This window comes from Engraulis encrasicolus, chromosome 6 (genome assembly GCF_034702125.1).
Source record: "Engraulis encrasicolus isolate BLACKSEA-1 chromosome 6, IST_EnEncr_1.0, whole genome shotgun sequence".
In the NCBI taxonomy this organism is placed as follows: domain Eukaryota; kingdom Metazoa; phylum Chordata; class Actinopteri; order Clupeiformes; family Engraulidae; genus Engraulis; species Engraulis encrasicolus.
The window spans coordinates 4,582,513-4,607,512 of NC_085862.1; the positions used below are offsets into that span (position 1 = coordinate 4,582,513).

At 41.7% G+C, this 25,000-nt stretch overlaps 1 protein-coding gene and 1 long non-coding RNA gene across 8 annotated transcripts in view; both read left to right on the plus strand.

Moving 5' to 3' along the window:
* sbno2b (strawberry notch homolog 2b) overlaps positions 1-25,000 on the plus strand; it is a 149,826-nt gene that overhangs the window by 40,297 nt on the left and 84,529 nt on the right. For 4 of the 7 annotated variants that reach the window (XR_010035127.1, XM_063200484.1, XM_063200485.1 and 1 more), the window contains exons 2-4: positions 2,302-2,619; positions 12,755-12,843; positions 22,434-22,548. Coding sequence is in view for 6 of the 7 variants with exons in the window: in XM_063200484.1 (XP_063056554.1) it covers positions 2,503-2,619; positions 12,755-12,843; positions 22,434-22,548 (321 nt within the window). In the remaining variant the exon portion in view is untranslated. The other 3 variants (XM_063200486.1, XM_063200488.1, XM_063200490.1) reach the window with 3 other exon arrangements.
* Positions 4,357-8,563, plus strand: LOC134450158 (uncharacterized). The gene is made up of 5 exons (XR_010035022.1): positions 4,357-4,501; positions 5,550-5,659; positions 6,448-6,530; positions 7,112-7,210; positions 8,386-8,563. It is a non-coding gene; the product is annotated as an uncharacterized LOC134450158 (long non-coding RNA).

The window sequence follows — 25,000 nt, forward strand, 5'->3', positions numbered from 1 at the left end:
CGGGCAGGGTGCCTTTTTTTGCGGTTAAATGGAAGATGTTGCAAACAGCTTTCCCAACTGCAGGCCGATTGTTTGTCGTTTACTTACTGTAATAACTAAATTACTATTTACACATGATTATCTTTTGTGTATAATGTGTAATGACAATGTGTGACTGATTAGATTCCCAATTGATAAAGGTCAAGTCAAGTCAAGTCAAGTCAAGTCAAGTTTATTGTCAATTTCTTTACATGCACTGGTCATACAAAGAATTTGAAATTGCGTTTCTTGCTCTCCCATGCAGACATAGACTAATCTAGGTAAGGACATAGACAGTATAGACATAGACAGTACTCATACATGGACATAGACAGTATGGACATAGACATTGCTCATACAGACATTTAAAGTGCAAGACTGGACAACAGAAGACTTGTAGAGAACATACATTAAGAGGAGGTATTTTGTTGTGCTTTTTCTAAAAGTCCTTTATAGCGTTCTGACATAGTAATAGTAGCATTTGAAGAAAATAAATAATTAAAAAAGGTTTATTAAATACACCAGCAGCAGTATGTGTGTGTGTGTGTGTGTTTGTATGTGTTTTGTGTGCGTGTGTGTGTGTGTGTGTGTGTGTGTGTGTGTGTGTGTGTGTGTGTGTGTGTGTGTGTGTGTGTGTGTGTGTGTGTGTGTGTGTTGTGTGTGTGTGTGTTTAGTGCAGGTAGAAAGTGCGGTGTGCGTCTGTGTGTGTGTACCTGTGTATGTGTGTGTGTGTGTGTGTGTATGTGTGTGAGTATGAGTTGTGTGTCAGTGTGTGTATGTTTGGGTTTAGTGCAGAAAGTGCAGTGTGCTTGTGTGTGTGTGTGTGTGTGTGTGGTGTGTGTGTGTGTGTGTGTGTGTGTGTGTGTGTGTGTGTGTGTGTGTGTGTGTGTGTGTGTGTGTGTGTGTGTGTGTGTGCATGTGTATGTTTTGAGTTAGTGCAGGTTGAAAGTTCAGTCACAGATGTAGTAGTGCAGGTGGAATGTTCAGTCGCAGATATGGTGGTGGGGATGAGGGGAGGGAGCGTTGTCAGTGGCCTGGCTGGCTAGAGGCTGACAGTGAAGGGAGAGTGGGTTGAGTGTTCAGTATCTTGATTGCTTGATGCATCGTGCTGCTTGCAAGCCTGGTGGTACGGGAACGGAGGCGCCTGTACCTCTTTCCAGAGGGCAGGAGGCTGAACAGTTTGTGTGCAGGGTGGCTTGTGTCTTTGATGATCATCAGTGCTTTCCGGGTGAGGCGTGCGGTGTAAATGTCCTGCAGGGAGGGGAGTGGTACTCCAATGATCTTCTTCGCTGTGTTCACAACACGCTGGAGTGTCTTCCTGTTTTTCTCCGTGCAGCTTCCTCCCCACACTGTGATGCAGCTGGACACGACGCTCTCTATGGTTCCTCTGTAGAATGTTGTCATGATGGAGGGTGTAGCACTTGCCTTCTTTAGTTTGCGCAAGAAGTAGAGACGCTGATGGGCCTTCTTCGCCAGTGATGTAGTGTTGGTGGTCCAAGAGAAGGTCATGTTATAGTTAATATATTTATGACCATTTATTTCACGTTGGTGTAACTCCACGAACAGTTACTTACAGTAAAATGCTGGATTGCCTCACGAGGCGTGATTGCCTCAATACTTGATTGCCCTTATAGTAACAGTCCCAACAGTATGAACTGTATAAAACTGCCGTTGGAGGAGTGAGTGTGTGAGTAACAAGTGCAATCGCACCGCATGGTGGTGTGGTGTTGTGTGGTGTGGTGTGGTGTGGTGTGGTGTGGTGTGGTGGGTGGGTGGGTGGGTGAGGCCTTACTGTGAAATTCTGCTGAAAGGTTTTGGCTCATGCTGCCCTGTAGCTAGGGAGTGGCGTCACACTCCCTCATACTCACCAAGTGAACTCAATAACGCAATCACCCCCAAATGTCAACCTTATATATACACACATAGATAGATAGATAGATAGGTAGATAGATAGATAGATAGATAGATAGATAGATAGATAGATAGATAGATAGATAGATAGATAGATAGATAGATAGATAGATAGATAGATAGATAGATAGATAGATAGATAGATAGATAGATATACAGATAGATAGATATACAGATAGATAGATATACAGATAGATAGATATACAGATAGATACAGGTACATAGATAGGCAGACAGACAGACAGACAGACAGACAGAGGTGTAGATAATGGTTGATTGAGAATGACGAGTTGTGGTATAATGTAATAGGGTTGTCTACAGTAAAGCAATGTGTTATGTTAATGTGATGTCGTGTTATTTGTCCTTGTTTAGGTGATGGCGACGCGGTGGCATTAGTGGTGCGTGTGTGTGAGTGGGTGGGCGCGTTGAGTGGGCCACAGCAGAAGCCGTACACACCACCACCAGTGGGTGGGCCTATTGAGTGGGCAGCAGCAGCAGCAGGAGAAGGCGTATATACACACCACCACCAGCAGTGATGATGATGATGATGATTAGCCCTGCCCTGGTGGCCTGATGCCTTCCCTCTCCCCCGCCCCTCCGGTCATGGACGCGGAGAACCGGATGCACACCCCTGCAGCACACCCTCAGCTGGACATGGGCATGTACGGCATGGCCACCCCCACGCTCGGGGTAAGACTTCCACTGTTTCCCCATAGACCAGGGCTATTCAGGGCTAGACCAGGGCTATTGTGTGTGGAACATAATTTGCATTAACCAACACTTCAGGTTTTGGATATAGCATGGGCATGTACGGCCTGGCCACCCCCACGCTTGGGGTAAGACTTCCAGTGTTTCCCCATAGATGAGTATGTCTAGGTCAGTGGTTCTCAAACTTTTCCCATCATTCCCCCCTTCAGAGGGTCTGAATGCTTCCCAAACCCAAAATTAGATGTCACACGCCCCCCCTGAGATGCCTCCACGCCCCCCCAGGGGGGCTTACGCCCCAATTTTAGAAACACTGGTCTAGGTGATGACAGTGTCGTGGCATTAGTGCTGCAGGCCTGCATGTGTGTGTGAGTGGGCAGTAGCAGCAGGAGGCACACCCCTGCGGCACACCCACAGCATGGGCATGGGCATGTACGACCTGGCCACCCCTACACTCGGGGTAAGACTGCCACTGTTACCCATAGACCAGGGCTATTCAGGGCTAGACCAGGGCTATTGTGTGCTATCTGTGGAACATAATTTGCATTAACCAACACTTCAGGTTGGGGATATAGCATGGGCATGTACGGCATAGCCACCCCTACACTCGGGGTAAGACTGCCACTGTTACCCATACAGATCAAAGTTAATAAATTTGATAAACAACTGTAACCTAAATCACTTTGGTTAAAAGCATCTGCTGATTGTAATGTAATGCATTGTACAGTAATGTAATGTAATGCAATGTCTTGTGTTTTGGGGAAAAAAAAACATTGGGCCAGTGCAACTATTATGTGTGTACTCCCATTGACATGTATGTACGGAACAGTAGGGGGGTAAATAATAATCAATTTGAATGGAATCGCCATGAAGAGTGTGACTTACAATCCTAATGTACGGCTTTTGATCAATTTGTGGTGCTGCACCGCAGAATGGTCTATGCATCAGAAACACTGTGCAGCACCACAAATTGATCAAAAGCCTTACATTACATTAGGAATGTAAATTGTGAGTTGATTACGGTATATCATTACCGGCCTAATTGCCTCACAAATGATCTTTGGATATGGTCCTCAATATTGGCATCTGCTTGCTTACTCATTTGACTTTTACATTACATTTACATTACATTGCATTTGGCAGACGCTTTCTTATGGAACTATTTTAAGGTCATAAGTCTTACAGCTCCACAAAACGCATTTCAAATGTGTAAGCTGCACCTTGTACTTGCAGGGTTATTTTCACATCTGTACATTTGTTTTGTAACTGTGTGGGTTTTTTTTGCACATGTGTGTGGGGGAAAACGTATGTGTAAAATATTAAAATGTATGTGTAGAAATGTTTTGAAGTTGTGGCAAGAGAAGTGCGTACGGCTTGTGCCATGCTTTACCAACTTCTTCCTGTTCGGAGCTGCGAGCACACGACTGTGAAACTATTTTCACAGATGTACGAATTTTGAGCCGGTTTTCACGTGGGGGTGGGGTCATATGGCGAGAGCCAATCAAAACATCTCTTACTGCCAACCAATCAGTGTTTCGCGAGGACTTCGATGGAAACTGTCGGATTTTTCATTCATTCGTGCCAATGAAACAGGAGGCCTCGATTCATGCAGAAGATATGGTACGTAACTGGGATATAAAAATATATATGTAAGAAAACTATTTAGCCTCATAGACTAACCTTGTACACGGTACATTCTAACTGTAAGAAAGACTCTGACATTGATGCCTAGTCCCGCCCCCTTCACGTGCAGTTCAGTTAAGTTCTACTTGGAGCAGGGAGCACATACTCAGCTCTGCTGCTCCAGTTGAGTTATTACCTCAGGATGATTGCATGTGAGAAGTTTGTGTGCGTGCCTTTCCACCAAGTAAGTGTTGTTGTGTCAGAATAGTGAGTTAGTAGTTCGTTTCAGAGTGTGTATGTTGATGTAGAGTTGATGTGACAGTATTGTTAGATTGGGGTGCTAATCGCGATTAGCGTGCCAATCGCGATTAGCATGCTAAGCGGAGAACTAGCATTGTAGTCATTTGTATTGGAAATGTGTAAGTCATGCTAATTGAGCTATGTTAGATATTCGAAGTAATGATAAGTAGTGATGCTAGGAGGAGTATTATTTCAGTCAGTGTATGTGTAATTTTGTTAGTTTTGTTAGTTAATACAGTGTGTTGATTAGCCTTATTCTGTGTTTGCAGACCACACACAACTGAGGCTCATGCCCATGTAATTCATCTGTGAAGTTTAATAAAGAAACTAAAGGGAGACAACTGCTTCTAACTGCTTCATGGTGTTCTAACCGACGCCCCCCATACAACACAACATCCCAACAAATCAGAACCAGCGCAATACAGTCCTTTAGTGATCCTCACCAACACTAACAATATATTTCTAAAGTTTTGAGTCATTCCCGTTCATCTGAAGCGTAATTTCCCCCTTACTGTGGCTAGTTTGGATGAGATGACTTGACCCTAGCTAGCATAACATAAATGGCAGCTAGCTCTACACTATTTCGGGCATTCGTTAACAATCAGTGTTCAGATAACTAGCGCAAACGTGCCGAGATATCTTGTTTATTATAAAAAAATAAACGCTTGTGTTGTGCCATGGCTTATATGGTGATGACGTTTGAGATTGTAAATTTACGGGCCACAGATGTGTCTATGGTAAGGCCGACCTGACGAGATAGCTGCCTACTGAGGTTTGATTGGATATGGACATTGTTTATTTCAGAAGGAAAATGTTTGGAGTGGAATTGTTTGGAAGACAATCTTGGGACAATTTTGCTCTTTGGGTCTTTGTGCCAACCATGCCAGCTATCGTAGGGTGCTCTGGGAACTTCTTAGATCTGTTTACTGTATGTACACTTACTGAAATAAGCATTTTGTTTACATAAAAACCCCTTGTCATTTCACCACTAGGTTTGAAACCCAGACAGCACGAAGCATCTTGCCGACGTCAAAATCAGATCAACAGACAGGGACATCAGCCTTCTCTTGGGAATAGGCCAGATATGCCATAACAAGAAATGGTAAGTCTATCACTACATAAGATCCATAACAAAATACTCCTAATTAAATCTTAAATGTGACCTGGTGGCATTATTGCATGAATGCTTATGTTGCACACTTAATGAATAAGGTCCTCAAGTGTGTAGAGTTTTGCTGAGTTCGTTGTTTATTTACATTTTCCTCAGCATAACTGTACAGCTGACACCGCTGCCTTTAGGCTAGTGACAATGGGCCCAAAAAGGCCTTCGTTTTCGAGATACCCCAACCGGAGGTAGAACAAAACCCAATAATGTTTTTCCTCATCTCTAGGGTGTCCCATACATGAAAATGATTCTTGGCCAAAGTGATTTTAATGCTAAGCCTAAACATTTTACACATTTTCATATGCACCTCCAAACAACAAAAGCACCCAAAATGTGACTTCTCTTGGGTTTTGTTCTACCTCCGGTTGGGGTGTCTCCAAATTTTGAGGCCATTGTCACTGGCCTACTTCTGTATCATAACAAAGCCTGTCACTTCCACGTTTCGTTCTTTATGTGACCGAAGTCACTGGCTACTGCACCAGAGAGGGTCTCTGCACTCATTGCTGGTCCTATAATGCCATCTATTGGCGAAAACGTGCAACAGCATAATTAAACTAAAAGACAACTTCTGACAGGACAACAAAAAGACAGGGAGTGAGAATAAGGGAATAACAAAAAGCCGAAAATGGGGGGTCCACTACACTTGCATACCTGATTGTGATGCTGTCACTCATTTTCTAGTCTATATCTTGGACTGAAAAAGGATTACATTATTATGTTTTCAGGTGTTTTGCCCCTGCGGTTGTGAAGAGGATGCTGTGGAGGTGGCAGCATGAACGTGTCACACAGACATTGGCTAAACTACTCGGTAGGTACAACGAAATAAAAGAAACCACCCCCTCAACCCTGTTTATGCTGCACTGTACCTATTATAACCAGTTTTATATAGACCATTATTTGAAATACTATGAGAGCCTTTCTGTTAGGAAACTGTACAGCAGGGATGGGCAACTGGAGGCTCGGGCGCCACATGCAGCCCAACTTCTCACTTTTAAAAGAAGAAAAAGGACAGTTTTTAACCCCCTATAAATCAATAGTGTAAGCATTCATGTAAAAATAAAGAAAAAGTGAAGTATCCTTTTGTAAATTCTCTCAAGTGCGTGGTGATGTGGCCCACTGATTGTGGTAAGTAATTAAAAATGTTGGCCCACCTTATAATGAAAGTTGCCCACCCCTGCTGTACAGCCTACATCACTTGTACATGTCCTTACCAAATAGGACACTAGCTAGCTAAATGTAACTAATATGGCATTGTGAAAGTTGTATGCCTAAATGTAAACCATAATATTAAATTTTGATGGACAGAATTCAACTAAACCAACATATTACATTGTGAATGTAGTTGCACAGTGATACTGAGACCGACTTATTCCTGTCTTTATTTGCCAGGCTTCTACACTTGCCCTCAGAGTTCACATATGGTGAAGTGCACAGGTGTCCAGTCAGGTTCAGACTGATGCTGGTAACAAGAGGAAAACATGCTAATTGGTAAGTGAGATCCCTGCTCAACAAAAATCCACACAGCACAACAAGCAAGCACAACAAGTAAGCCTAGTTTGTGGTATCAAATGTAAAATGGAAGTTTCATCAAAAAGTTGTAGAACACATCTGAATAAATTGCAGGCCGTCAAAGTTGTGAATGGGCAGGGAAAACACAACCAGTAGGCTTATGAATTACTTTGACACAGCACAGCAGATGCGATGCTACCATTCCTTGGGAATATGACACAGAGGTCTACTATTCCATTGTAAATATTGACTGGAAATGTTCATGTTTCAACTGTTTAAAAACATTGGACTCAGGGGAAAAAATCTCTAGGTGTATATAAGTGAAAGCCCACCTTTGCCATTGTGACACAGCACACAAGTAGTGAAAAAAGTGAAAGCCCATTGGGAAACTCCAACTCCCATTGTCATTGTGACACAGCACTCCACCGCACACAAGTGAACACTGCACACTGTGAAATTGCATTTATGCCTCACCCGTGCAAGGGGGCAGCCCTCAGTGGCGCCCCATGGGGAGCAGTGCGGTGGGACGGTACCATGCTCAGGGTACCTCAGTCATGGAGGAGGATGGGGAAGAGCACTGGTTGAGTACTCCCCCCACCAACCTGGCGGGTCGGGAGTCGAACCGGCAACCTCTGGGATGCAAGTCTGACGCCCTAACCGCTCACCCATGACTGCCCATAGTATACTCTGCACACAACAAAATTGCATTTTATGCCTCACCTGTGCAAGGGTGCAGCCTACATTGGCATCCCAAGGGAGCAGTATGTTGCAGTGTGGCGGGAAGGTACCATGCGTGGGGTACCTCAGTCATGGAGGATGGAGGAGAGAGCACTGGTTAATTACTCCCCCCACCAACCTGGCGGGCTGGGAGATGAACCAGCAACCTTTGGGGGCGGTAAAAACCTAACTTGCTCAGCCTCTGAGGCACATAAAAATGTGAAATTAGTTGCATTTAAAAGCCAAGACCATCATCTTGCATGAGAATGGACAGTCTGCATATTGGAATGCACCCATGTCACTTCAGGCGCCTTGGACAATGCATCGTGTATGCAGCATCAGGCTAAAATGGGTTAATAACACACACACACACACACACACACACACACACACACACATGCACTCTCCTCTAATCTTCTCTCTTTGCCAAACTTTAGATGACCTTTCCAGCATGTCCAACTCATCAGCATCAGGGGAGGAGAGTCGGTGAAGGTGGTGCACCATCCAGGACCAGTCATGGGCCACCAACACCTCTGCAAAATCTGCACTTCTTGTGAACCCTCTAGAAGACACTACAACCACAAAACTGCTAATAAACCATCACATACTACATCACATCATGGTTCTCCATGTGTTACTGCACCCTCGGCACAAGTTCTTTGCTAGATTGCCATCTGGCAGATGCATCAGGACAGAAATGTAGCTACTATTTGTGATTATATCTCCCCACACTCTTTCTTGCTTTGTATGGCAGTGTGTCTCTGTGTGTGTCAGAATGGAAGGTGTCGCACCATTGAAGTCAATGGGCAGTGGCATTGCATGAGGGATATAGAAGTCCAGATATCCTTGATGCTTTGGTGCCAGCTGTTTTTTTATTTATTTATTTTTTTTTTTATCTGGTCACCCACACTTCCCTCTTCATTATGTCCTATAGATTTCCATACCACGTTTTGGTGCTTTGGTGGTACGGACATTCTAACTCACCAGAAAAAAGAAAAAAATGAAAATGAATGGAGGGTTATGTCTGATGTTATGGGCATTCTAATTTGCCAGAAATCACCAAAGTGGCACTGGATTACTCAACCATTTGCCTCTTAAAAGATAGCTTCTGCCAATTTCAATATGCTGTTGTATACCTCATGCTACCCTTGACTTGTCAGTACCCGGTGATGCTGGCATTTTTTTGACTCAGCTCTTTCTGAGATTTGAGCTATTCTAATAGGGGCAGACTTTGATTGCATTAAAAACCTTCTTAACATAGGTCTAATCCAAATACTATCCCAAAAGGTATCACTGTCTGTTTGCTAGTCGTCTGCTGATGTTGCATAACCTTTTGAATGTTATTAGGAATACATGAAGATGTTTTTTTGAAATGTAAACAAACGTTTGTCCCCATTACAATGACATGGGTATGTGGAAGAGCTGTCCCTTACTCATGCACCTGTTTAACAAAATGTTATTTTTATTCAAGTATGCATCGTGTCTAGGGGTATGCAGTGTTTTTGTTATATAAATGGCACATTACTTTATACTGTAGGCCTAAGTTATTTCAGATTATTTAAAATGGCATCTGGGAATTCCAAAATAAAGGTGAAATAAAACACTGGTGTCCCTTTTATTTGGCTCTTATACATGGGGGGGGGGGGGTTCTTTTATAATCTTTGTAGCATATTCATCCTCTTCTCAGTTGCATGGCTGAGACTGTTTAAATAGGCTACTGCCTGCCAATACTGCACGCTTCTACTTAGTTGCATTTTAACGTTGTTATGTTACAGAGAATATAATTATTATATAATTGTTACCAGGTAAAAACGAAAAGCTAGTTAATGTAATGCAATTTGTTGGTCACTTGCGTCTGTCATAGTGTCACAATATTCAGTCAATGAGTGCATGGTATTTTGCGTGGTATCTGTGGGGATCAAGGTAAGCAGATCGTGGAAATAGTAGGCTATAGATATATTATAGATGTAAAATAGTCTACTGAATTAACTTACAGATGTAAAATATTTCGCTGCCTATATAAACTTAACGTGCCGGTAGTCTGTATTCATTTGGCGCGTTGCAAGTGATGTTTAGAGGTGAATATTCATTATCGCCACCTACTGCACTGGGATGTAAACGCACCCCATTGAAATCGATGGCTTGGCAATAAGCGATGTTTTGATTGGCTCTCACCCTGTGACCCCACCCCCACGTGAAAACCGGCTCAAAATTCGTACATCTGTGAAAAAAGTTTCACAGCCGTGTGCTCGCAGCTCCGAACAGGAAGAAGTTGGTAAAGCATGGCACAAGCCGTACGCACTTCTCTTGCCACAACTTCAAAACATTTCTACACATACATTTTAATATTTTACACATACGTTTTCCCCCACACACATGTGCAAAAAAAACCCACACAGTTACAAAACAAATGTACAGATGTGAAAATAACCCTGCAAGTACAAGGTGCAGCTTACACATTTGAAATGCGTTTTGTGGAGCTGTAAGACTTATGACCTTAAAATAGTTCCATACTTTATAACCAAAGCGACTTTCAAAAGAGGACATAATCAAGCCAACATCACAAGCAAATACAAAGACTTACAGTAAAGTACGCCGTCTCCTAGGATTCATCTTGAAGGAAGTAAGTGTATGGCGGCATATACAGTATTTATTAATTAAGTAACAGTATTTAGGCATTCAAGAGACCCAAATACCAAAATAACCAAAAAACTCTGAAAGCAAGACGTTTGTCTATCACAGAACTGGGTAAGGAGTCATGACATTGGTCAAATAATCATTTAGTGACACTGGACTCAAAAACTGAACTGAATAGCTCCATGGCATTTAAAAAGATGGTGCGAAACAACAGGTGTAAGGACACAGACTAGACTACACCCCACGGCTTCTGAAGAAGTAAACTTTGTTACTCAACCATGCCACATCCTGTGAAACCAGCAGGTGCGTAAGAAAGGCATCTACGTAAGTGTTAAAAAGGGCACGAGAAGATGTGTTTTCTCTACATATAAATGATATGAAAAGTAGTGAAATGGGATGTTTTTACATACAGACCAGGAATTATTTTGCTCCAGAGAGATCATTTTTCTAAAAAATAAAAAATTATATCAACATGTTTTTGAGGAAAACATTTTGCAATTTTCCCTGTCACATGATGACACCCTGCTGCAATCCTCACACCAACACCAATCATTATTACACACAAAACAATGATACGATATGATATGATAATTGAAAAGCATCATTAATCGCAGTCTTTGGTTCATGGCTCACAGATACTCTCACAGATATGGAGAAATGACGATGAATCACATCCAGACTGAGAACACAAGTGAGACAAAAGATACTACATTTAGAAGATATTAGAAAACATTGTAATTTAAACGTTTCTTAGTTCTGTGAATGTTTTTGTTTTTTTAATCAAAGGATTGATGCAGAACACTCTTCCCATCACAAGTTATTATTTGTTTATATATCTCACGTCCCATCTTGTCCACATCCTGTTTATTTTTCCGGCTGTTGTTGATGACAATTGACTCTCACTTCTCAGTTTTAAATATATCGCTAAAAGTTGGTAGGTATTTCTCAAGATATCTGATGAGGTTTTAAAGTTTCACCATCCTTTTACTCCACTTCTTAAATATTAGCATTTTGACGCCTTCGTATGGTGAACAAGTGAGTTTAAATTTGACCTTTAACTCATGTATTTTTCCTTCAGAAATGTCTGAATAGATAAATCTTTCATCAATACTGTCTCCAATTAATGCAAAAGGGGACATCTGAAGGATTGCAGCTCTATTCCTTTTTATTGTTGTGTTACATACAGTATATCATTGGTTTATTTTTGTTATTTATTCTGTTATTGTTTTATTCTTTGAAGGATCAGGAAGCGCGCTCAACACCTTGTAGTCTAATTCTTTACACTGGGTGCTTAACTTTGTCAATGAATGGACTCAAATCTCAAAAATAAATGAATAAAGAATCACTCATCGCCATTTCACACTGAAGAAGGGTGTAAGCCCCAAACTTCTGTGATGTGAAGCGATTAAAAAGCAAAAAGCAAAAATAAATCTAATGAGTGCTTCTTTATTCATTTATTGTTTTATTCTTTAATATATTTCCCCTTTCATCCTGTTGGATGATGTGCATCCTCTCCTTTTGTGGTGGCTCTGAGTCTGACGTCAGTGAAACACAGACATTATGAGGAAATCGCTGACTGGAACGAAATAAAGGACAAAATAAATACAGAGATGAGCAAGAGCAGTTGTCAGATTGCTCACAGCTGAGGAGACAGATGAGTGTGAAGGGAGCTGTGAGGTATTTCACTCAACAGGTTGTGCTGGTGGTTTGTAAAAAAAAACAAAAAACTGTGAAGGTGTTTTTTTTTATGAATCAGTGAGGTTGTTTTGAGGGGTATTTTTTGTTTAGATGACACTGGTTGTGCTCTGTCAATACGGGGTCAGACAAGGCAGTGAACGTCATTACATCAATTAATGTAGATGTTGCGGTTCCCAATCATTCTCTGCTGAGACCCCTTTTGGACCTACTGTAAGAATACATTCACAGGAACGAGCATCAGAATTTTTAATTTCAGTGTTTTCTCTGCGTCTTTCTCTTTGTGTGTGTGTGTGTGTGTGTGTGTGTGTGTGTGTGTGTGTGTGTGTGTGTGTGTGTGTGTGTGTGTGTGTGTGTGTGTGTGTGTGTGTGCGTGCGTGTGTGTGCGTGCATGTGTGTATGTGCGTGTGTGTGTGCGTGCGTGCGTGGGTGCGTGTGTGTGTGTGCGTGCGTGTGTGTGTGTGACTACTACAGGGTCAGCCGTACCCCTGTGGACTCCCATGGGGATTCTCCCAGCAGTACCCTTTGGACTCAGCGCGACCCTTACAGACGCCATACAGCCAGTAAGTGTAACAGGTTTAATTTCTTCCACTTGCCACTGTGTATATTGCTGGTGAAATGCTACGCTGGCCCTTTAAGAGCGCAAGTGGTTATGGGAACAAAGCGCTGGTATCTTTCAGTTCGTTTTGGATATGTAAAGGCCGGTGCCCGGGTCGATATGCACCCCGTCCTCAACCATGTCTTAATGTCCTTTCTTCAGAATAAAAGAAGAACAGATTGAAAACACAACGCAAGGTCTCATCTGTTACATAAGCATCCTGACCCTCTTATCTTATCTCCTGTTCGCTCTATTTTATCTCCTCTGAATACTCTCTCACATACACACACATACCAAAACTGATGGACTTTCACTCGGTTTTTGTATAAAAAGTATATTTGTTGGCTTTTACTGCCTTTATTTTGATGAATTTTGGACATGAACTACTTAGAAGGTGAGAAAGTGGATCGCACTGTTTTTTTCTTTTTTTTCTTTTTTCTTTTTTACATATCAGCAAAAGTCTAGACAAACGTTTCGGCTGTTGCCTTCGTCAGTGTCTCCAATGAAATGAACTACTAAAAATACAGTTTTTACACAGTGCACCTTTTACTGAATGTCAACGGTCATAATAATAATAATGTTTATGATATTGACATAATGTTTTAGACATGCATGACTAGGTTACAAATCTGTTATGACACTGTTGTGTGAAACGTTGTACGAAAAGGTCCTTACATAGCTTTTTTGTGTGTAAGCAAGAGATACATCCGAAACGTTGCATGAAAAGGTCCTTACATAGCTTTTCTGTGTGTAAGCAAGAGATATGAAAGCGAAAGCCCAACTGGGGAAACTGTCATTGTAACATAGGACTCCACAGCACACAAGTGAACACTGCACACAATGAAATTGCATTTGCCTCACCCGTGCAAGGGAGCAGACCCCCAGTGGCGCCCGAAAGGGAGCAGTGCGGCGGGATGGTACCATGCTCAGGGTACCTCAGTCATGGAGGAGGATGGGGGAGAGCACTGGTTAATTACTCCCCCCACCAACCTGGCGGGTTGGAAGTTGAACTGGCAACCTTTGGGCTACAAGTCTGACGCCCTAACCACTTGCCCATGACTGCCCATTTTTTGGAGCCACTCTCTATTCTGAAATCACAGATTGACAGCTGAGTTTTTCTTTCTTCATGTACAGTACTAGCCACTAGTACTAGCCGCACCTTTAGTTGAATTATTGTAATTATAGAGGTATTATATATTATTATTCAGAAATTAACACTAAAGTGGCCGGAAATATGCCTAGAGAGCTTAAATCAGTCCAAACTCACACATTGCTCGCACATTATAATATAGTGGGGGGCAAGTTTTTGTCCAGCTATACTGTCAGTGAGACATGTTCCTTGGTGGGAGTGATTGTTGATATAGACAACACTACAGACATGACCACTGGCCTAAATATAGGCCGTAAAATGTCAGTGGTGTTGTGAAATAACTGACATGTTGTGCTTTTTTAGTTCCATTTTCCGCTCCTGTTTGGCAAGGCTGGCAATTCTGTCTGAGTCTGGGTAAAACTTCCTAGGTTTCACAAAACATGGCGAAACAAAATTGGAAATCAAAAATGAAAGCGAACATCTCAAGGCAAAGTGGCTTGACATTAGCTGCTTATTCATCCTGTGATGCTTGATTTAGTTTGCCTTTTAATCTGATTTGATAAGAGAATTTGAAGTCTGGCATCTGAGACAATTCATTTCATTATATAAAGTATTCTGATGCCGGTAGCAGCATGCTGACTAGCAGTATGTGATAAATGTGACTGAATCAGTAACTTCAGTTCACTATAAATACATTTTGTTTAAATGGTGACTGTTAACATCTTGATGATGCCCAAAACATTGACTTTAAACATTTTGTGAGCACTAACAAAATAATTAATTAAAATAAACTTTAAAGTACGGCCAGTGGAGAGTCAAATTACCCAACAGTGAAGTCTAAAGTCAGTGTGAAGTTCTGCAGGTGGCCAGTGTAAATTTAACTCTACAGCTCTTAATGTGTAGCCTACAAAGTATTTCAGTAGAATTAACTCTGAAAATGTCATATTGACAAAAGAGAAAAAATTAACACTAATTTTGAGAGGGACCAAATGTTACCTAAAATGTTCATTAATTTCAACACTTAAAGAGTGACATTACAGTAATACTCGTATATTTACTGTATGTGCACAAATGGCAGAAGCAAATGCCCACCAGAGGCCCTGCACAGCAGAAGTACCGTAAGCATTGAGGAACAGTTTTGCCATGCTTCAAGGCTTTGTTATTTTTTTCCCAAATCTCAGAGTGCCTCTGCTTTTTTCCTTCCTTTTTTTGGACTTACACTTCACCCAGTACAGATATGCACCTGAGTAACTGAGTAATTATTTGCACAGTCGGGTCAAAGACGTCCAACATGACACGGTCCTTCAGTGCTAACAGATGCTTTTGCTTACTGTAACTGTGAAAAACATGAAATTTCAAAAACGTTTTTGAAAAGTGAATGCATGAAAGCCAAGCCAAAAAAATTATTTAAAAAAAATATTTTTTTTGCATTTACAGTTAGCAAAAGTATCCGTTGCACTGAAGGACATGTTGGATGTCTTTGACCCAATTTCCTGAGCACTAAGCCTTTTTGTGTCTTCTCAAAGCATTGAGGATGTCAGTGGTGTCTCCTGCATGGATGTGGGCAAGCTGCCTTGAATAATATGCTTTTATAAACTTTCCATACATTGGAGGACATAATATTCACTTCAATGTGTATTTATTTACCTTTCTTGTGATTTACATTTACAACATATATTTGCGTTCGGAAAATGGGAGGTGGGGGGGTTGTAAAAAATATCCTTAGGTCCAAAAAGAGATCCCTTTTGCAGAGCAAGAGTGGGCGATCTACAGTGCAGTACACTAATCTAATGCTTCTCTTCTCGTGTGGTTAGACCACAGCGCGGCTCATGGCTGCCTGTCTGTCATACCTGAACTTCTCCAATATTGCTGCATGCACAGGCCATTGAAGACCGCTATCGTCATGAATGAAAAGTCCTGTGACGTTAATGTCCCTTGTTTGTGTCATTCGAGCATGGAAGAGAGGAAAATGAGTCAACTTTACTCTACTGACCATGCTGTGTTGCTATGCACCTGCTCATTTCTGTCAATGTGTATAGGTTTCTCTGTTTATGTGTGTGTGTGGGTGCGTGCATGTGTGTGTGTGCGTGCGTGCGTGTGTGCGTGCGTGCGTGTGTGCGTGTGTGCGTGTGTGCGTGTGTGTGTGTGCGCGTGTGCGTGCGCCTGTGTGTGTATGTGTGCCTGCGTGTGTTTGCTTACGTTAACATGTTTGCATGCATAAGTGTGTGCTGGTGTGTGTGTGCAAATGTAGCACTCTGATCATTTTGTGTCAAAAGTGTTGGCAGTAAATGGCATAGGATCATATTTGTAATGTGTAGATTTAACAGTAGTATTACAGTGCTGCATCGCTGGTGTATTTGTATTTCCCCCAAGGCATTAGCTGCGCGCCTTAATGAGATTTACAGTGGCTTACTGAAACCATTATCCTGTGCTCTTGAATTATTATTTTCTGTCAAACATCTCCCTGGCTGGCGGTTGAATTTGATTTTCAACTCCGACAACAAATCAAGGGTGATAATATCCTCCTTGTATGCTTTTGAATCTAATAAAAGCTAAGCCACTATTGTTATTAATATATCATGAACAGATTTCGCTCAAGGTTTAATTCCTCCCTTCCAAGTAAACACTATGACGTTTATTCTTTGGAAAAAAGATAACACATGGAAACTTGGTGCCATGTTGTTTTTATCACTTCCTAACCTTGGGCCATGATGATGAAGTAAGAAATAGATGTGCTTAAAAAGTCCTGCTGAGTTAATCTATTTTTAGATTAGTTAGTCTGTTCTGAATATTTAATCAGGCTATCAGGAATGAAAGGAACTGTTTATTGCAGACAGACACCAGCATGAGGTAGATGAATCTGTTTTGACCGCCGTCGTGTCGTACGGTTTCTCAGACAAGAAAATTAGACTGGAACCGCAAGCTTGTTTAGTGACAGGAATATGTCAGATTAGAGCGCCGTTGCCTCTGGTTACACGGAACAGATGGAAGGTTCCGGGAAGGGCTCGATATTCCAGGGCGAAGGGGCTTTTGTTTTATTGGAATGTCACCGGCGCTGGCTGCCAAAGACCTTCCATTACTGTCATATCAAACCAGCAGGAGGTGGGCAGAGCAGGATGGGGGTGTGTTACGCACTATATATACACTATATATATATCTGTGTGTATATATATATGTGTGTGTGTGTGCGTGCGTGCATGAGTGTGAGTGTGTATATGTATACAGTACACACACAGTCAGTTAACATTCACTTCGCTTTTGTTCCTCAGAAATGACAAGTGGCAAGATAAGATCTACTGTATGACAAGATCTCTCTCACAAATGGCCTATTTTCCCCTTTACACATTTAGAAAACACCTAAAGGTGTAATCCACTTAAAACCTGTAAAATAACCACCACAGTTCTTTTAATAGGAACTCATTAATTGCTTCAATGTTTTGGCAGTACAGCAGTCTTTCAGTGGCTATAGGACACTGTAACCATGAACCTCTTTGCTGAACTCCAGTGGATCAGCTATTTCCCAAGTGTTTGTTTTCTTCTGTCTGAGTGATATTCCTTTCTCCGAACTTGTATCAGCTGGCAAGAACTGCGTTCATTCTGAGCCATTCTTGGAAAACTGTATCTGGGGAATGCACTGTACCCTTCTATGCTCCGCCAAACTTCTAGCTGGAGCTTGTTTACAGATTAGACATGCGCTACTCCTATCTGCTATCTATGCTGTTTCACCAAACATTGTGACACTTTAACCCGTTATAGCGTTATAGACATGGTGTTATAAATTTGCTGTTACCAGAATGACAATTAACAAGTGTTATTATATGGTTGTGACGTCATCTGTCGAATGCTCCATTCATTTCAACGGGGCTCCCCAACGTTCGGACGTCTGTTATTTTTCGATAACGGACGGGTTGGTCTATAACAGACCGCTGTCAATGGCAACAAGACTTTTCACTGCTAAAGCGACTTTTCAACAAGACTCTAATCAGCTGCTGTGATAGACAGCACCCGTTGTCCTGGCTACCGCTGTCAATGGCAACAAGACGTTCACTGCTAAAGCGCTTGTATACAAGTCAGTGGCTAAAGCGAATGTTTCATATCACTCCGCAGGGGGTCCGGTCTTTTGTCACTCTAATCAGCTGCTGTGATAGACAACACCTGTTGTCCTGGCTACCTAGCTGTTGCCTAGCGGTGTTCCACAACGGCACTGTTTTGTTTTGCGCAGCAACAAATAAACAGGTCTAAATAGGTCTAAAGAAATGTCCCCGCCATGTGTGAATCATTTAAGTATATCCATATAATAAGCGGGTTAACTTTCGGCGAGTCGGTCGCTTTGTGGAATAGCAGCACTTCAGAGAGAACAAGACCCCTCCGCTCCGCGTCGGGGTCTAAAGATTCTCTCTGTCGTGCTGCTATTCCACGGTAGCGACCTTCTCGCCGAACGTTAACCCTTACGTAGTGTATTACTAACGTCCCTGTGTTATTATGACATAGTAGTGTAATACTATGGTAGTTAACTTTTCAGTGTCTATTACAGCGTTCCACTGATGGAATGATGGGCATTATGTGGCTACTGCATTCTGCTTTACACTATTAACGCTTATTTCACGCTTATGTCACATCAATTAGTGATCAGTTATGAATATTTGGAAGGTCACACTGACCTCTATCATGTTCCTATTTCTTATTTATTAATGATTGTGAAATCTGAAGGATGATTATATGCTTTAAAGGTCGTCTAACAGGAATATACAGTACTGTGTTGTGTTGACCTATCTATACGTACACTGTAAAAAATGGGGTGTCAATATTTCAGCGTACACTTACTATATAATTCCAGATAGGGTATTTCCAACACTGCGGATAGTCATATTGCAGTGTTGTCAAAAGTCAGTGTAAAATTCCACAGGTGGCCAGTGTAATTTCATCTCTATGGCTCTTAATATTTACAGTACACATTACAATACTGAGTAGAATGAAATCTGAAATGAAGAGTAAAATGAACACTATTTTGTGTGGTACCACATGTTATCTGAAATGGTGTTCATTTCATCTCTTTTTACATTAACACTGTTGTCATTTTTTAAAGATTTTTGGGGGCTTTTTATGCCGTTTGAGAAGACAGGAAGTGAGTGGGGAGAGAGAGACAGGGAAGGGTCAGCAAAGGTGCCCAGACGGAATCAAACAAGTTCGCTGGTGTAGCAATGCAGTACAGAGGCATAGTCTGTAGCAGCTTTGGTTGTGGTCCCTTACGGTAAAGAAAGTGAGTAATCTCAGGGGTCTTAGAGGTGGTGTTCACACTTCATATTGTGACTCGATTGCTTGATTACACTGCTCCTTGGAAAAAAATAACATTGAATACCACTCAGTACACGTAACACACACTCACACAAAACACACACACACACACACACACTCACACACTATGAAATCACCATAAACATGCAAAGAGGAGAAAAATACATCATTTTGAAACTGTAGTAATGAGGCAGAGAGCAGCAATCAAAACAGAAAGCTACCTTTGGACACACGATTATCATCTTACAGCTCAACTGAAACGAGTTTGATTTTTTCCGTATTTTACTTTTGATTTCATTTCTGAGAAAGCCCAGAGTTTGAGTCTAAAGAGAAACCAAAATAATCCACAATAGGCAGCATAGCATTACCTGCTCAGTAAAAACCGTAGTGTTATTTCAACAACTTAGAGTGTACTCTGGTGTTAAATACACTCTAGAGCAGGGGTATCAAACTCTAATTCTAATATTTACTAAATTAAAAATGGGCTGAAATTCAGCAAGCACACACTCACTGTATTAGAGGCAAATTTCACAATCACTCCTCTGCTTCCCATCATACGATAGTTGAACTGTTACTGCTGCATATATTCTTACACTGTCCTCGCCCCACTCATACTATGTCAGGGAGACACCCAATTTTGTGTTGAAATTTGTGAGCCTACTGTGATAGACTAAGATTAATAGACTATTATAGTCAAATAAAATTACCTCGACGGCCAGATTTGATCCCCGGGTCTGAGTTTGACATCCCTGCCTACTGTAGAGGGTGTTAAATGCACTCTCTAAGTGTTGAATTAACACTGTATAATTTACTGTGTGGTTTATGACGCAGGGCCTATCTCACCACTTGTGGGCGTAATTTGGCTGTAGGCATGATGGGGCGGAAGAAGCCCATATTTGAGGCCAGCAGGTGATTCTTTGGAAGCGGCGGTCTGTTTTTCCCAGGTAGTCTGCGAAGCGAAGCAGAAGTGAAAGAAAGAGGTGCCAATACAAGCTCTCTCTCTCTCTCTCTCTCTCTCTCTCTCTCTCTCTCTCTCTCTCGATTTTTCTCTCTCTCTCTCTCTCGATTTTTCTCTCTCTCTCTCTCTCTCTGTCTCTCTCTCTCTCTCTTTCTCTCTCTCTGCCCTGTTGTAGTTGCCCCAGTCAGTGTCATATGACGAGGTTCCTCTCCACTCTGCTGTGTTTTAGACAGAAACAGAAAGTCCAAACTAGTCTTAGATGAGGTGGTGTAGGCACTGGCTAACGAGATGAGGGAGACAGAGAAGGCTGTTGTGTAGTGGACTACGAGGAGACTTTAGGGACATTTTGGAAATGTTGGTGAGCCGGAGTCTTTAGCCAAGCGCTGTATAGTGGTCCCCATTATCAATGTAAGTACATGAGGTTTTGTTTTTAGGTTAAGTGTAAATATATTTATAGTACAGTAATTGTACATCTATAATTGTATTTCATGCCATGTTTAAGTATCTTAATGCTTTCTCTTGATCAATAAAGACTTTTCAGCATTTTGTTTGTGGACTCGTATGAGTTCTGCCCATGGCACGTTTTACTGTCCGCATAGCTCACTTACATTACACAATACAAAATCACTGTGACTCATAATACGGAACAATTGCCATTCTAGCTTGAACAAATGTAGGCAACACACATTATTTTAAGGTTTTCATTTTAACCACTAATACATACTACCTACCTGTTTGTATACATATAAGTGACTTAAAAGGCATTTGTTAAGCAAAATCAATCATTTGTTTCATGTGTATTCACAGATTTCTTGTTCACTGCCAATATGGCCTTTACGTGTGATATTGGTATAATCGTTATAAGGACCTAGTAGGCCTTTAAAACATGTCCTATAAATCACTTATACAAACAGTAATTAGGCATCTACAGTATTGATGGCTAATATGTCTCCACTATTCTAAAGTGTCCAAATTTATAGTAGAAGTTGTGTCTTGTATGGTGAAACGTCATTATGAAGTGATACAATGAGTTGAAAAGTTTATCTGAATGCACACAATTTCTTTCAAAACAATTCATTCCAAGCTAGTTCAATTACGGTCTACCAAGCTCTTGAATCAAGCAAATTGCCTTCATCAATATGAAAACAGTGCTGCGCCATGATTACCAAACAGATCTTAAGTTATAGAGCACAGTTACATGCAATGGATATTCTGATTTCAAACGGAATGCTGGCAGTATTCGAATTGCCCACGAGTTATGTAAATACTTTCTTCATTCTAAATACAGCCATGTTCAGGGAATATTCTGGATACAGAACGCTGCTCCACACATGGAAGTTCCGGAATATTCCGGAACTGCTTTTATTGTAAAATGAATACTGACAATATTCCACTTGAAACCGAAATGCTCAGCGCACGTAGCGATACAAACACCACAGTCAGTCACAATCTTTGTGAGTATTGAATGATTTTGTATCACTGAGCGCAACTACGTACTGTACGTGCGCTGATTATTTTGGTTTCAAACTGAATACATGTATTGTCAGTAAGTATTCGTTTCCAAGGATCTTGATGAACCTGTGTCTGTGTCTGTGCTCAGGGCCGGATTAAGATGGCCTGGGGCCCCTAGGCTACACGTTGCTGTGGGGCCCCCAGAAGGCAAATTTCACCACAAATTTGCATAGATAGTGTCATAATTACGAGCTAGAGATTGAGGATAACATGTCTACCCACTGTATTGACTAAAAACTATATGTTTTTTTCAATATTGCATCTAGTCACAATTCTGCAATTTTTCACTTTTGGCCAATCAGGGGGCCCTCTGGAAGGTGGGGCCCCTAGGCTGCAGCCATATCTAGCCTGTGCATTGATCCGGCCCTGTCTGTGCTGTACCTCCACTCAGTGCAACTATGTACTGTACGTGTGCTGTGCATTTCGGTTTCAAACTGAATACATGTATTGTCAGTATTCGTTTCCAAGAATGTTGATGGAGTTTTTTGTGAAAGCCTGCACACCTCGAAGGTTTCTTTTTCAGCAGGTGCAGCTTTTCAAGGTACTTCAGTCTTCAGTTCACACAAGGAAGAGCGCGAGAAGCAGTGTCGCGCTCTTCCTTGTGTGAACTGAAGAATCTTGATGAACCTCTATCTGTGTCTGTGTGTCTGTGTCTGTGTCTGTGTCTGTGTCTGTGTCTGTGTCTGTGCTGTGCCTCCAGGCCGTACCACGCCAGCACCTTGTCGGATATCCCCATGGAGATCCTGGGAAACTCCTCATTCCATGACGTGGACTTCTCTGACATTGCACTTAACCAGAATGAAGGCTTCTCTGAGGTAAGGCGACAGACAACATGGTTGATTGCTGCTTTTATTGCTGTCGTACGGGTGAGGGGATGGGCTTTGTGTTTGTTGTGCAAGCATGCATTGTACACACACACACACACACACACACACACACACACACACACACACACACACACACACACACACACACACACACGCACACACAGACACACACACACAGACACACACACACACACACACACACACACACACACACACACACACACACACACACACACACACACACACACACACACACACACCAACAAGCATGCTCTCTATACACACTCTCTTTCACACACATACAGTATACACATGCACCCACACTTACTGTAATATAAACACATAGACAGACAGATACACTCTCCTGTTCCTCTCATTCATCGTCATCTGCCCATCTCAGAAATACAGCAATTAAAGTCTTAACTAGCTGACAGTGTCTAGACGCCTAAAGAGGCTGCTCCTTCACCTGTGAGCTGTGTTGCCAGATGTGTCTGATTTTCAACTTCAACGGTGCTCAAAAACCGCCTGGAGGCACTAAATTCCACCCAAATTCAACCAAATTGTATTGAGTTCTATGGCCATAAAAGTACAGAAAAACCCGCCAGATGGCCGTTTTTGACTGTTTTTTACCTGCAGACGGCTATCCCAAGCAGCCCAATTTGGCGGGTAAACGCCCAATCAGGCAACGCTGCCTGTGAGGGCCTTTCCATACTGTAGGTGTCCTGATAATTGCACTGTAATTATGCGGGTTTCGGGTGATGAACTGGGTGTGTTGTGTGTACTGCATACGTGTGCGTGTGTGCATGTGTACTTGCGTGCGCGTGTGTGTGTGTTTAGACATTTGTGGGAATATTTGAGCTGACGCAGCAGTTGGCGCCATACTTCAAAGCTGCTTTCTTTGACTGAGTTTTTCCGACTAAGAGAGAGTGAGAGAGAGAGAGAGAGAGAGAGAGAGAGAGAGAGAGAGATGAAAAAGAGATAGAAAAAGAAGCAGGGAAAAGAGGTGGAGACAAATAGAGAGGGAAAAGAAGAGAGAAGAGAGGGACTCGGTCAGAGAGGGAGCCAGCGAGCGAGCGAGCAAACAAGCAGGCCCCCTTGCTTGTCCGAGAGATATTTTTAAACAGTGTGACCATTAAGCATTAACATTTTTCTGGGCTTCGTGCAGCGAGGTGGTTTCAGGCTCCGTGTGGAAGGAATGCTGGTCAGTCAGTGGCAAGAATGACACGTTGCTTGCGGTATTTTTAGCAAACTCACCAGAGAGGGTTACCTACAGGTCAATGAACCTGTATCGCCTCCAGGGGTCCAGAAAAGTGCATACAGTAGGCCTACACTGCCCTACAATTTCAGAACGCAGTGTCTTTCCGTACTGGTAAACTGAGAAAAAAGGCTTTAAAGGGACACTGTGTGAGATTTTTAGTTGTTTATTTCCAGAATTCATGCTGCCCATTCACCAATGTTACCTTTTTCATGAATACTTACCACCACCATCAAATTCTAAGTATTCATTATGACTGGGAAAATTGCACTTTTCATACATGAAAAGGGGGATCTTCTCCATGGTCCGCCATTTTGAATTTCCAAAAATAGCCATTTTTAGCTGCAAAATGACTCTACTTGAACCATACTAGAAAATATTTGTTTATTACTTAGAAAACTTTCATGTAAAGATCAAATTTGGCAATTGGCAGCCCAGTTTCAATGAGTAGCATAGTTGCAGTAGCCTTTTGACCATTTCCTGCACAGTGTCCCTGTAAAGTTTCTTTTCTGGCCACGCACTGTGTTGGAGGTAAAGTGGTGATGACACTTCCCGTATAATACTTTTTTATGGTGGAAATTTATGCACACAAGAAAAAAGCATAAAAAACAACATTCTCATTACTTTTTAGCTGAAAAATCAAGATACTGCGTTCTGTTGTGGCATTACTGTCTACACCAAAACCACGGTTTCAATGGAGAAGTGAAGTACATTGCGTGATATACTGCATTTTTGGCTAGTACGACGTAACTTCTTGAAACAAAAAAGCGCAGTATAATCATTTTTTATCGTTTTTTTTTTCTGAAAAAAAAACAAAACAAACAAAGTTGGACCAACATTTTAACACAAGAAAAAGAAGGTATTTTAAAGCCAATTTCCGGTCTAAACTCATTTTCAACCATTTTCAAGCTACTGCGTTCTGAAATGGTAGGGCAGTACAGGCATACCGTATACATGTGGCATGTCTAGTACTGTACAGTATGTCAGTGGGGTTTAATGTCTTGATGTCTGTTATGTATGCCTGATGTAGGCTGTGACAAGACTGTAATGGTGGTGGTGAAAATTAATTTCCCCTTGGGAACAAGGAAGTCTATCTATCTATCTATCTATCTATCTATCTATCTATCTATCTATCTATCTATCTATCTATCTATCCATCCATCTATCTATCTATCTATCTATCTA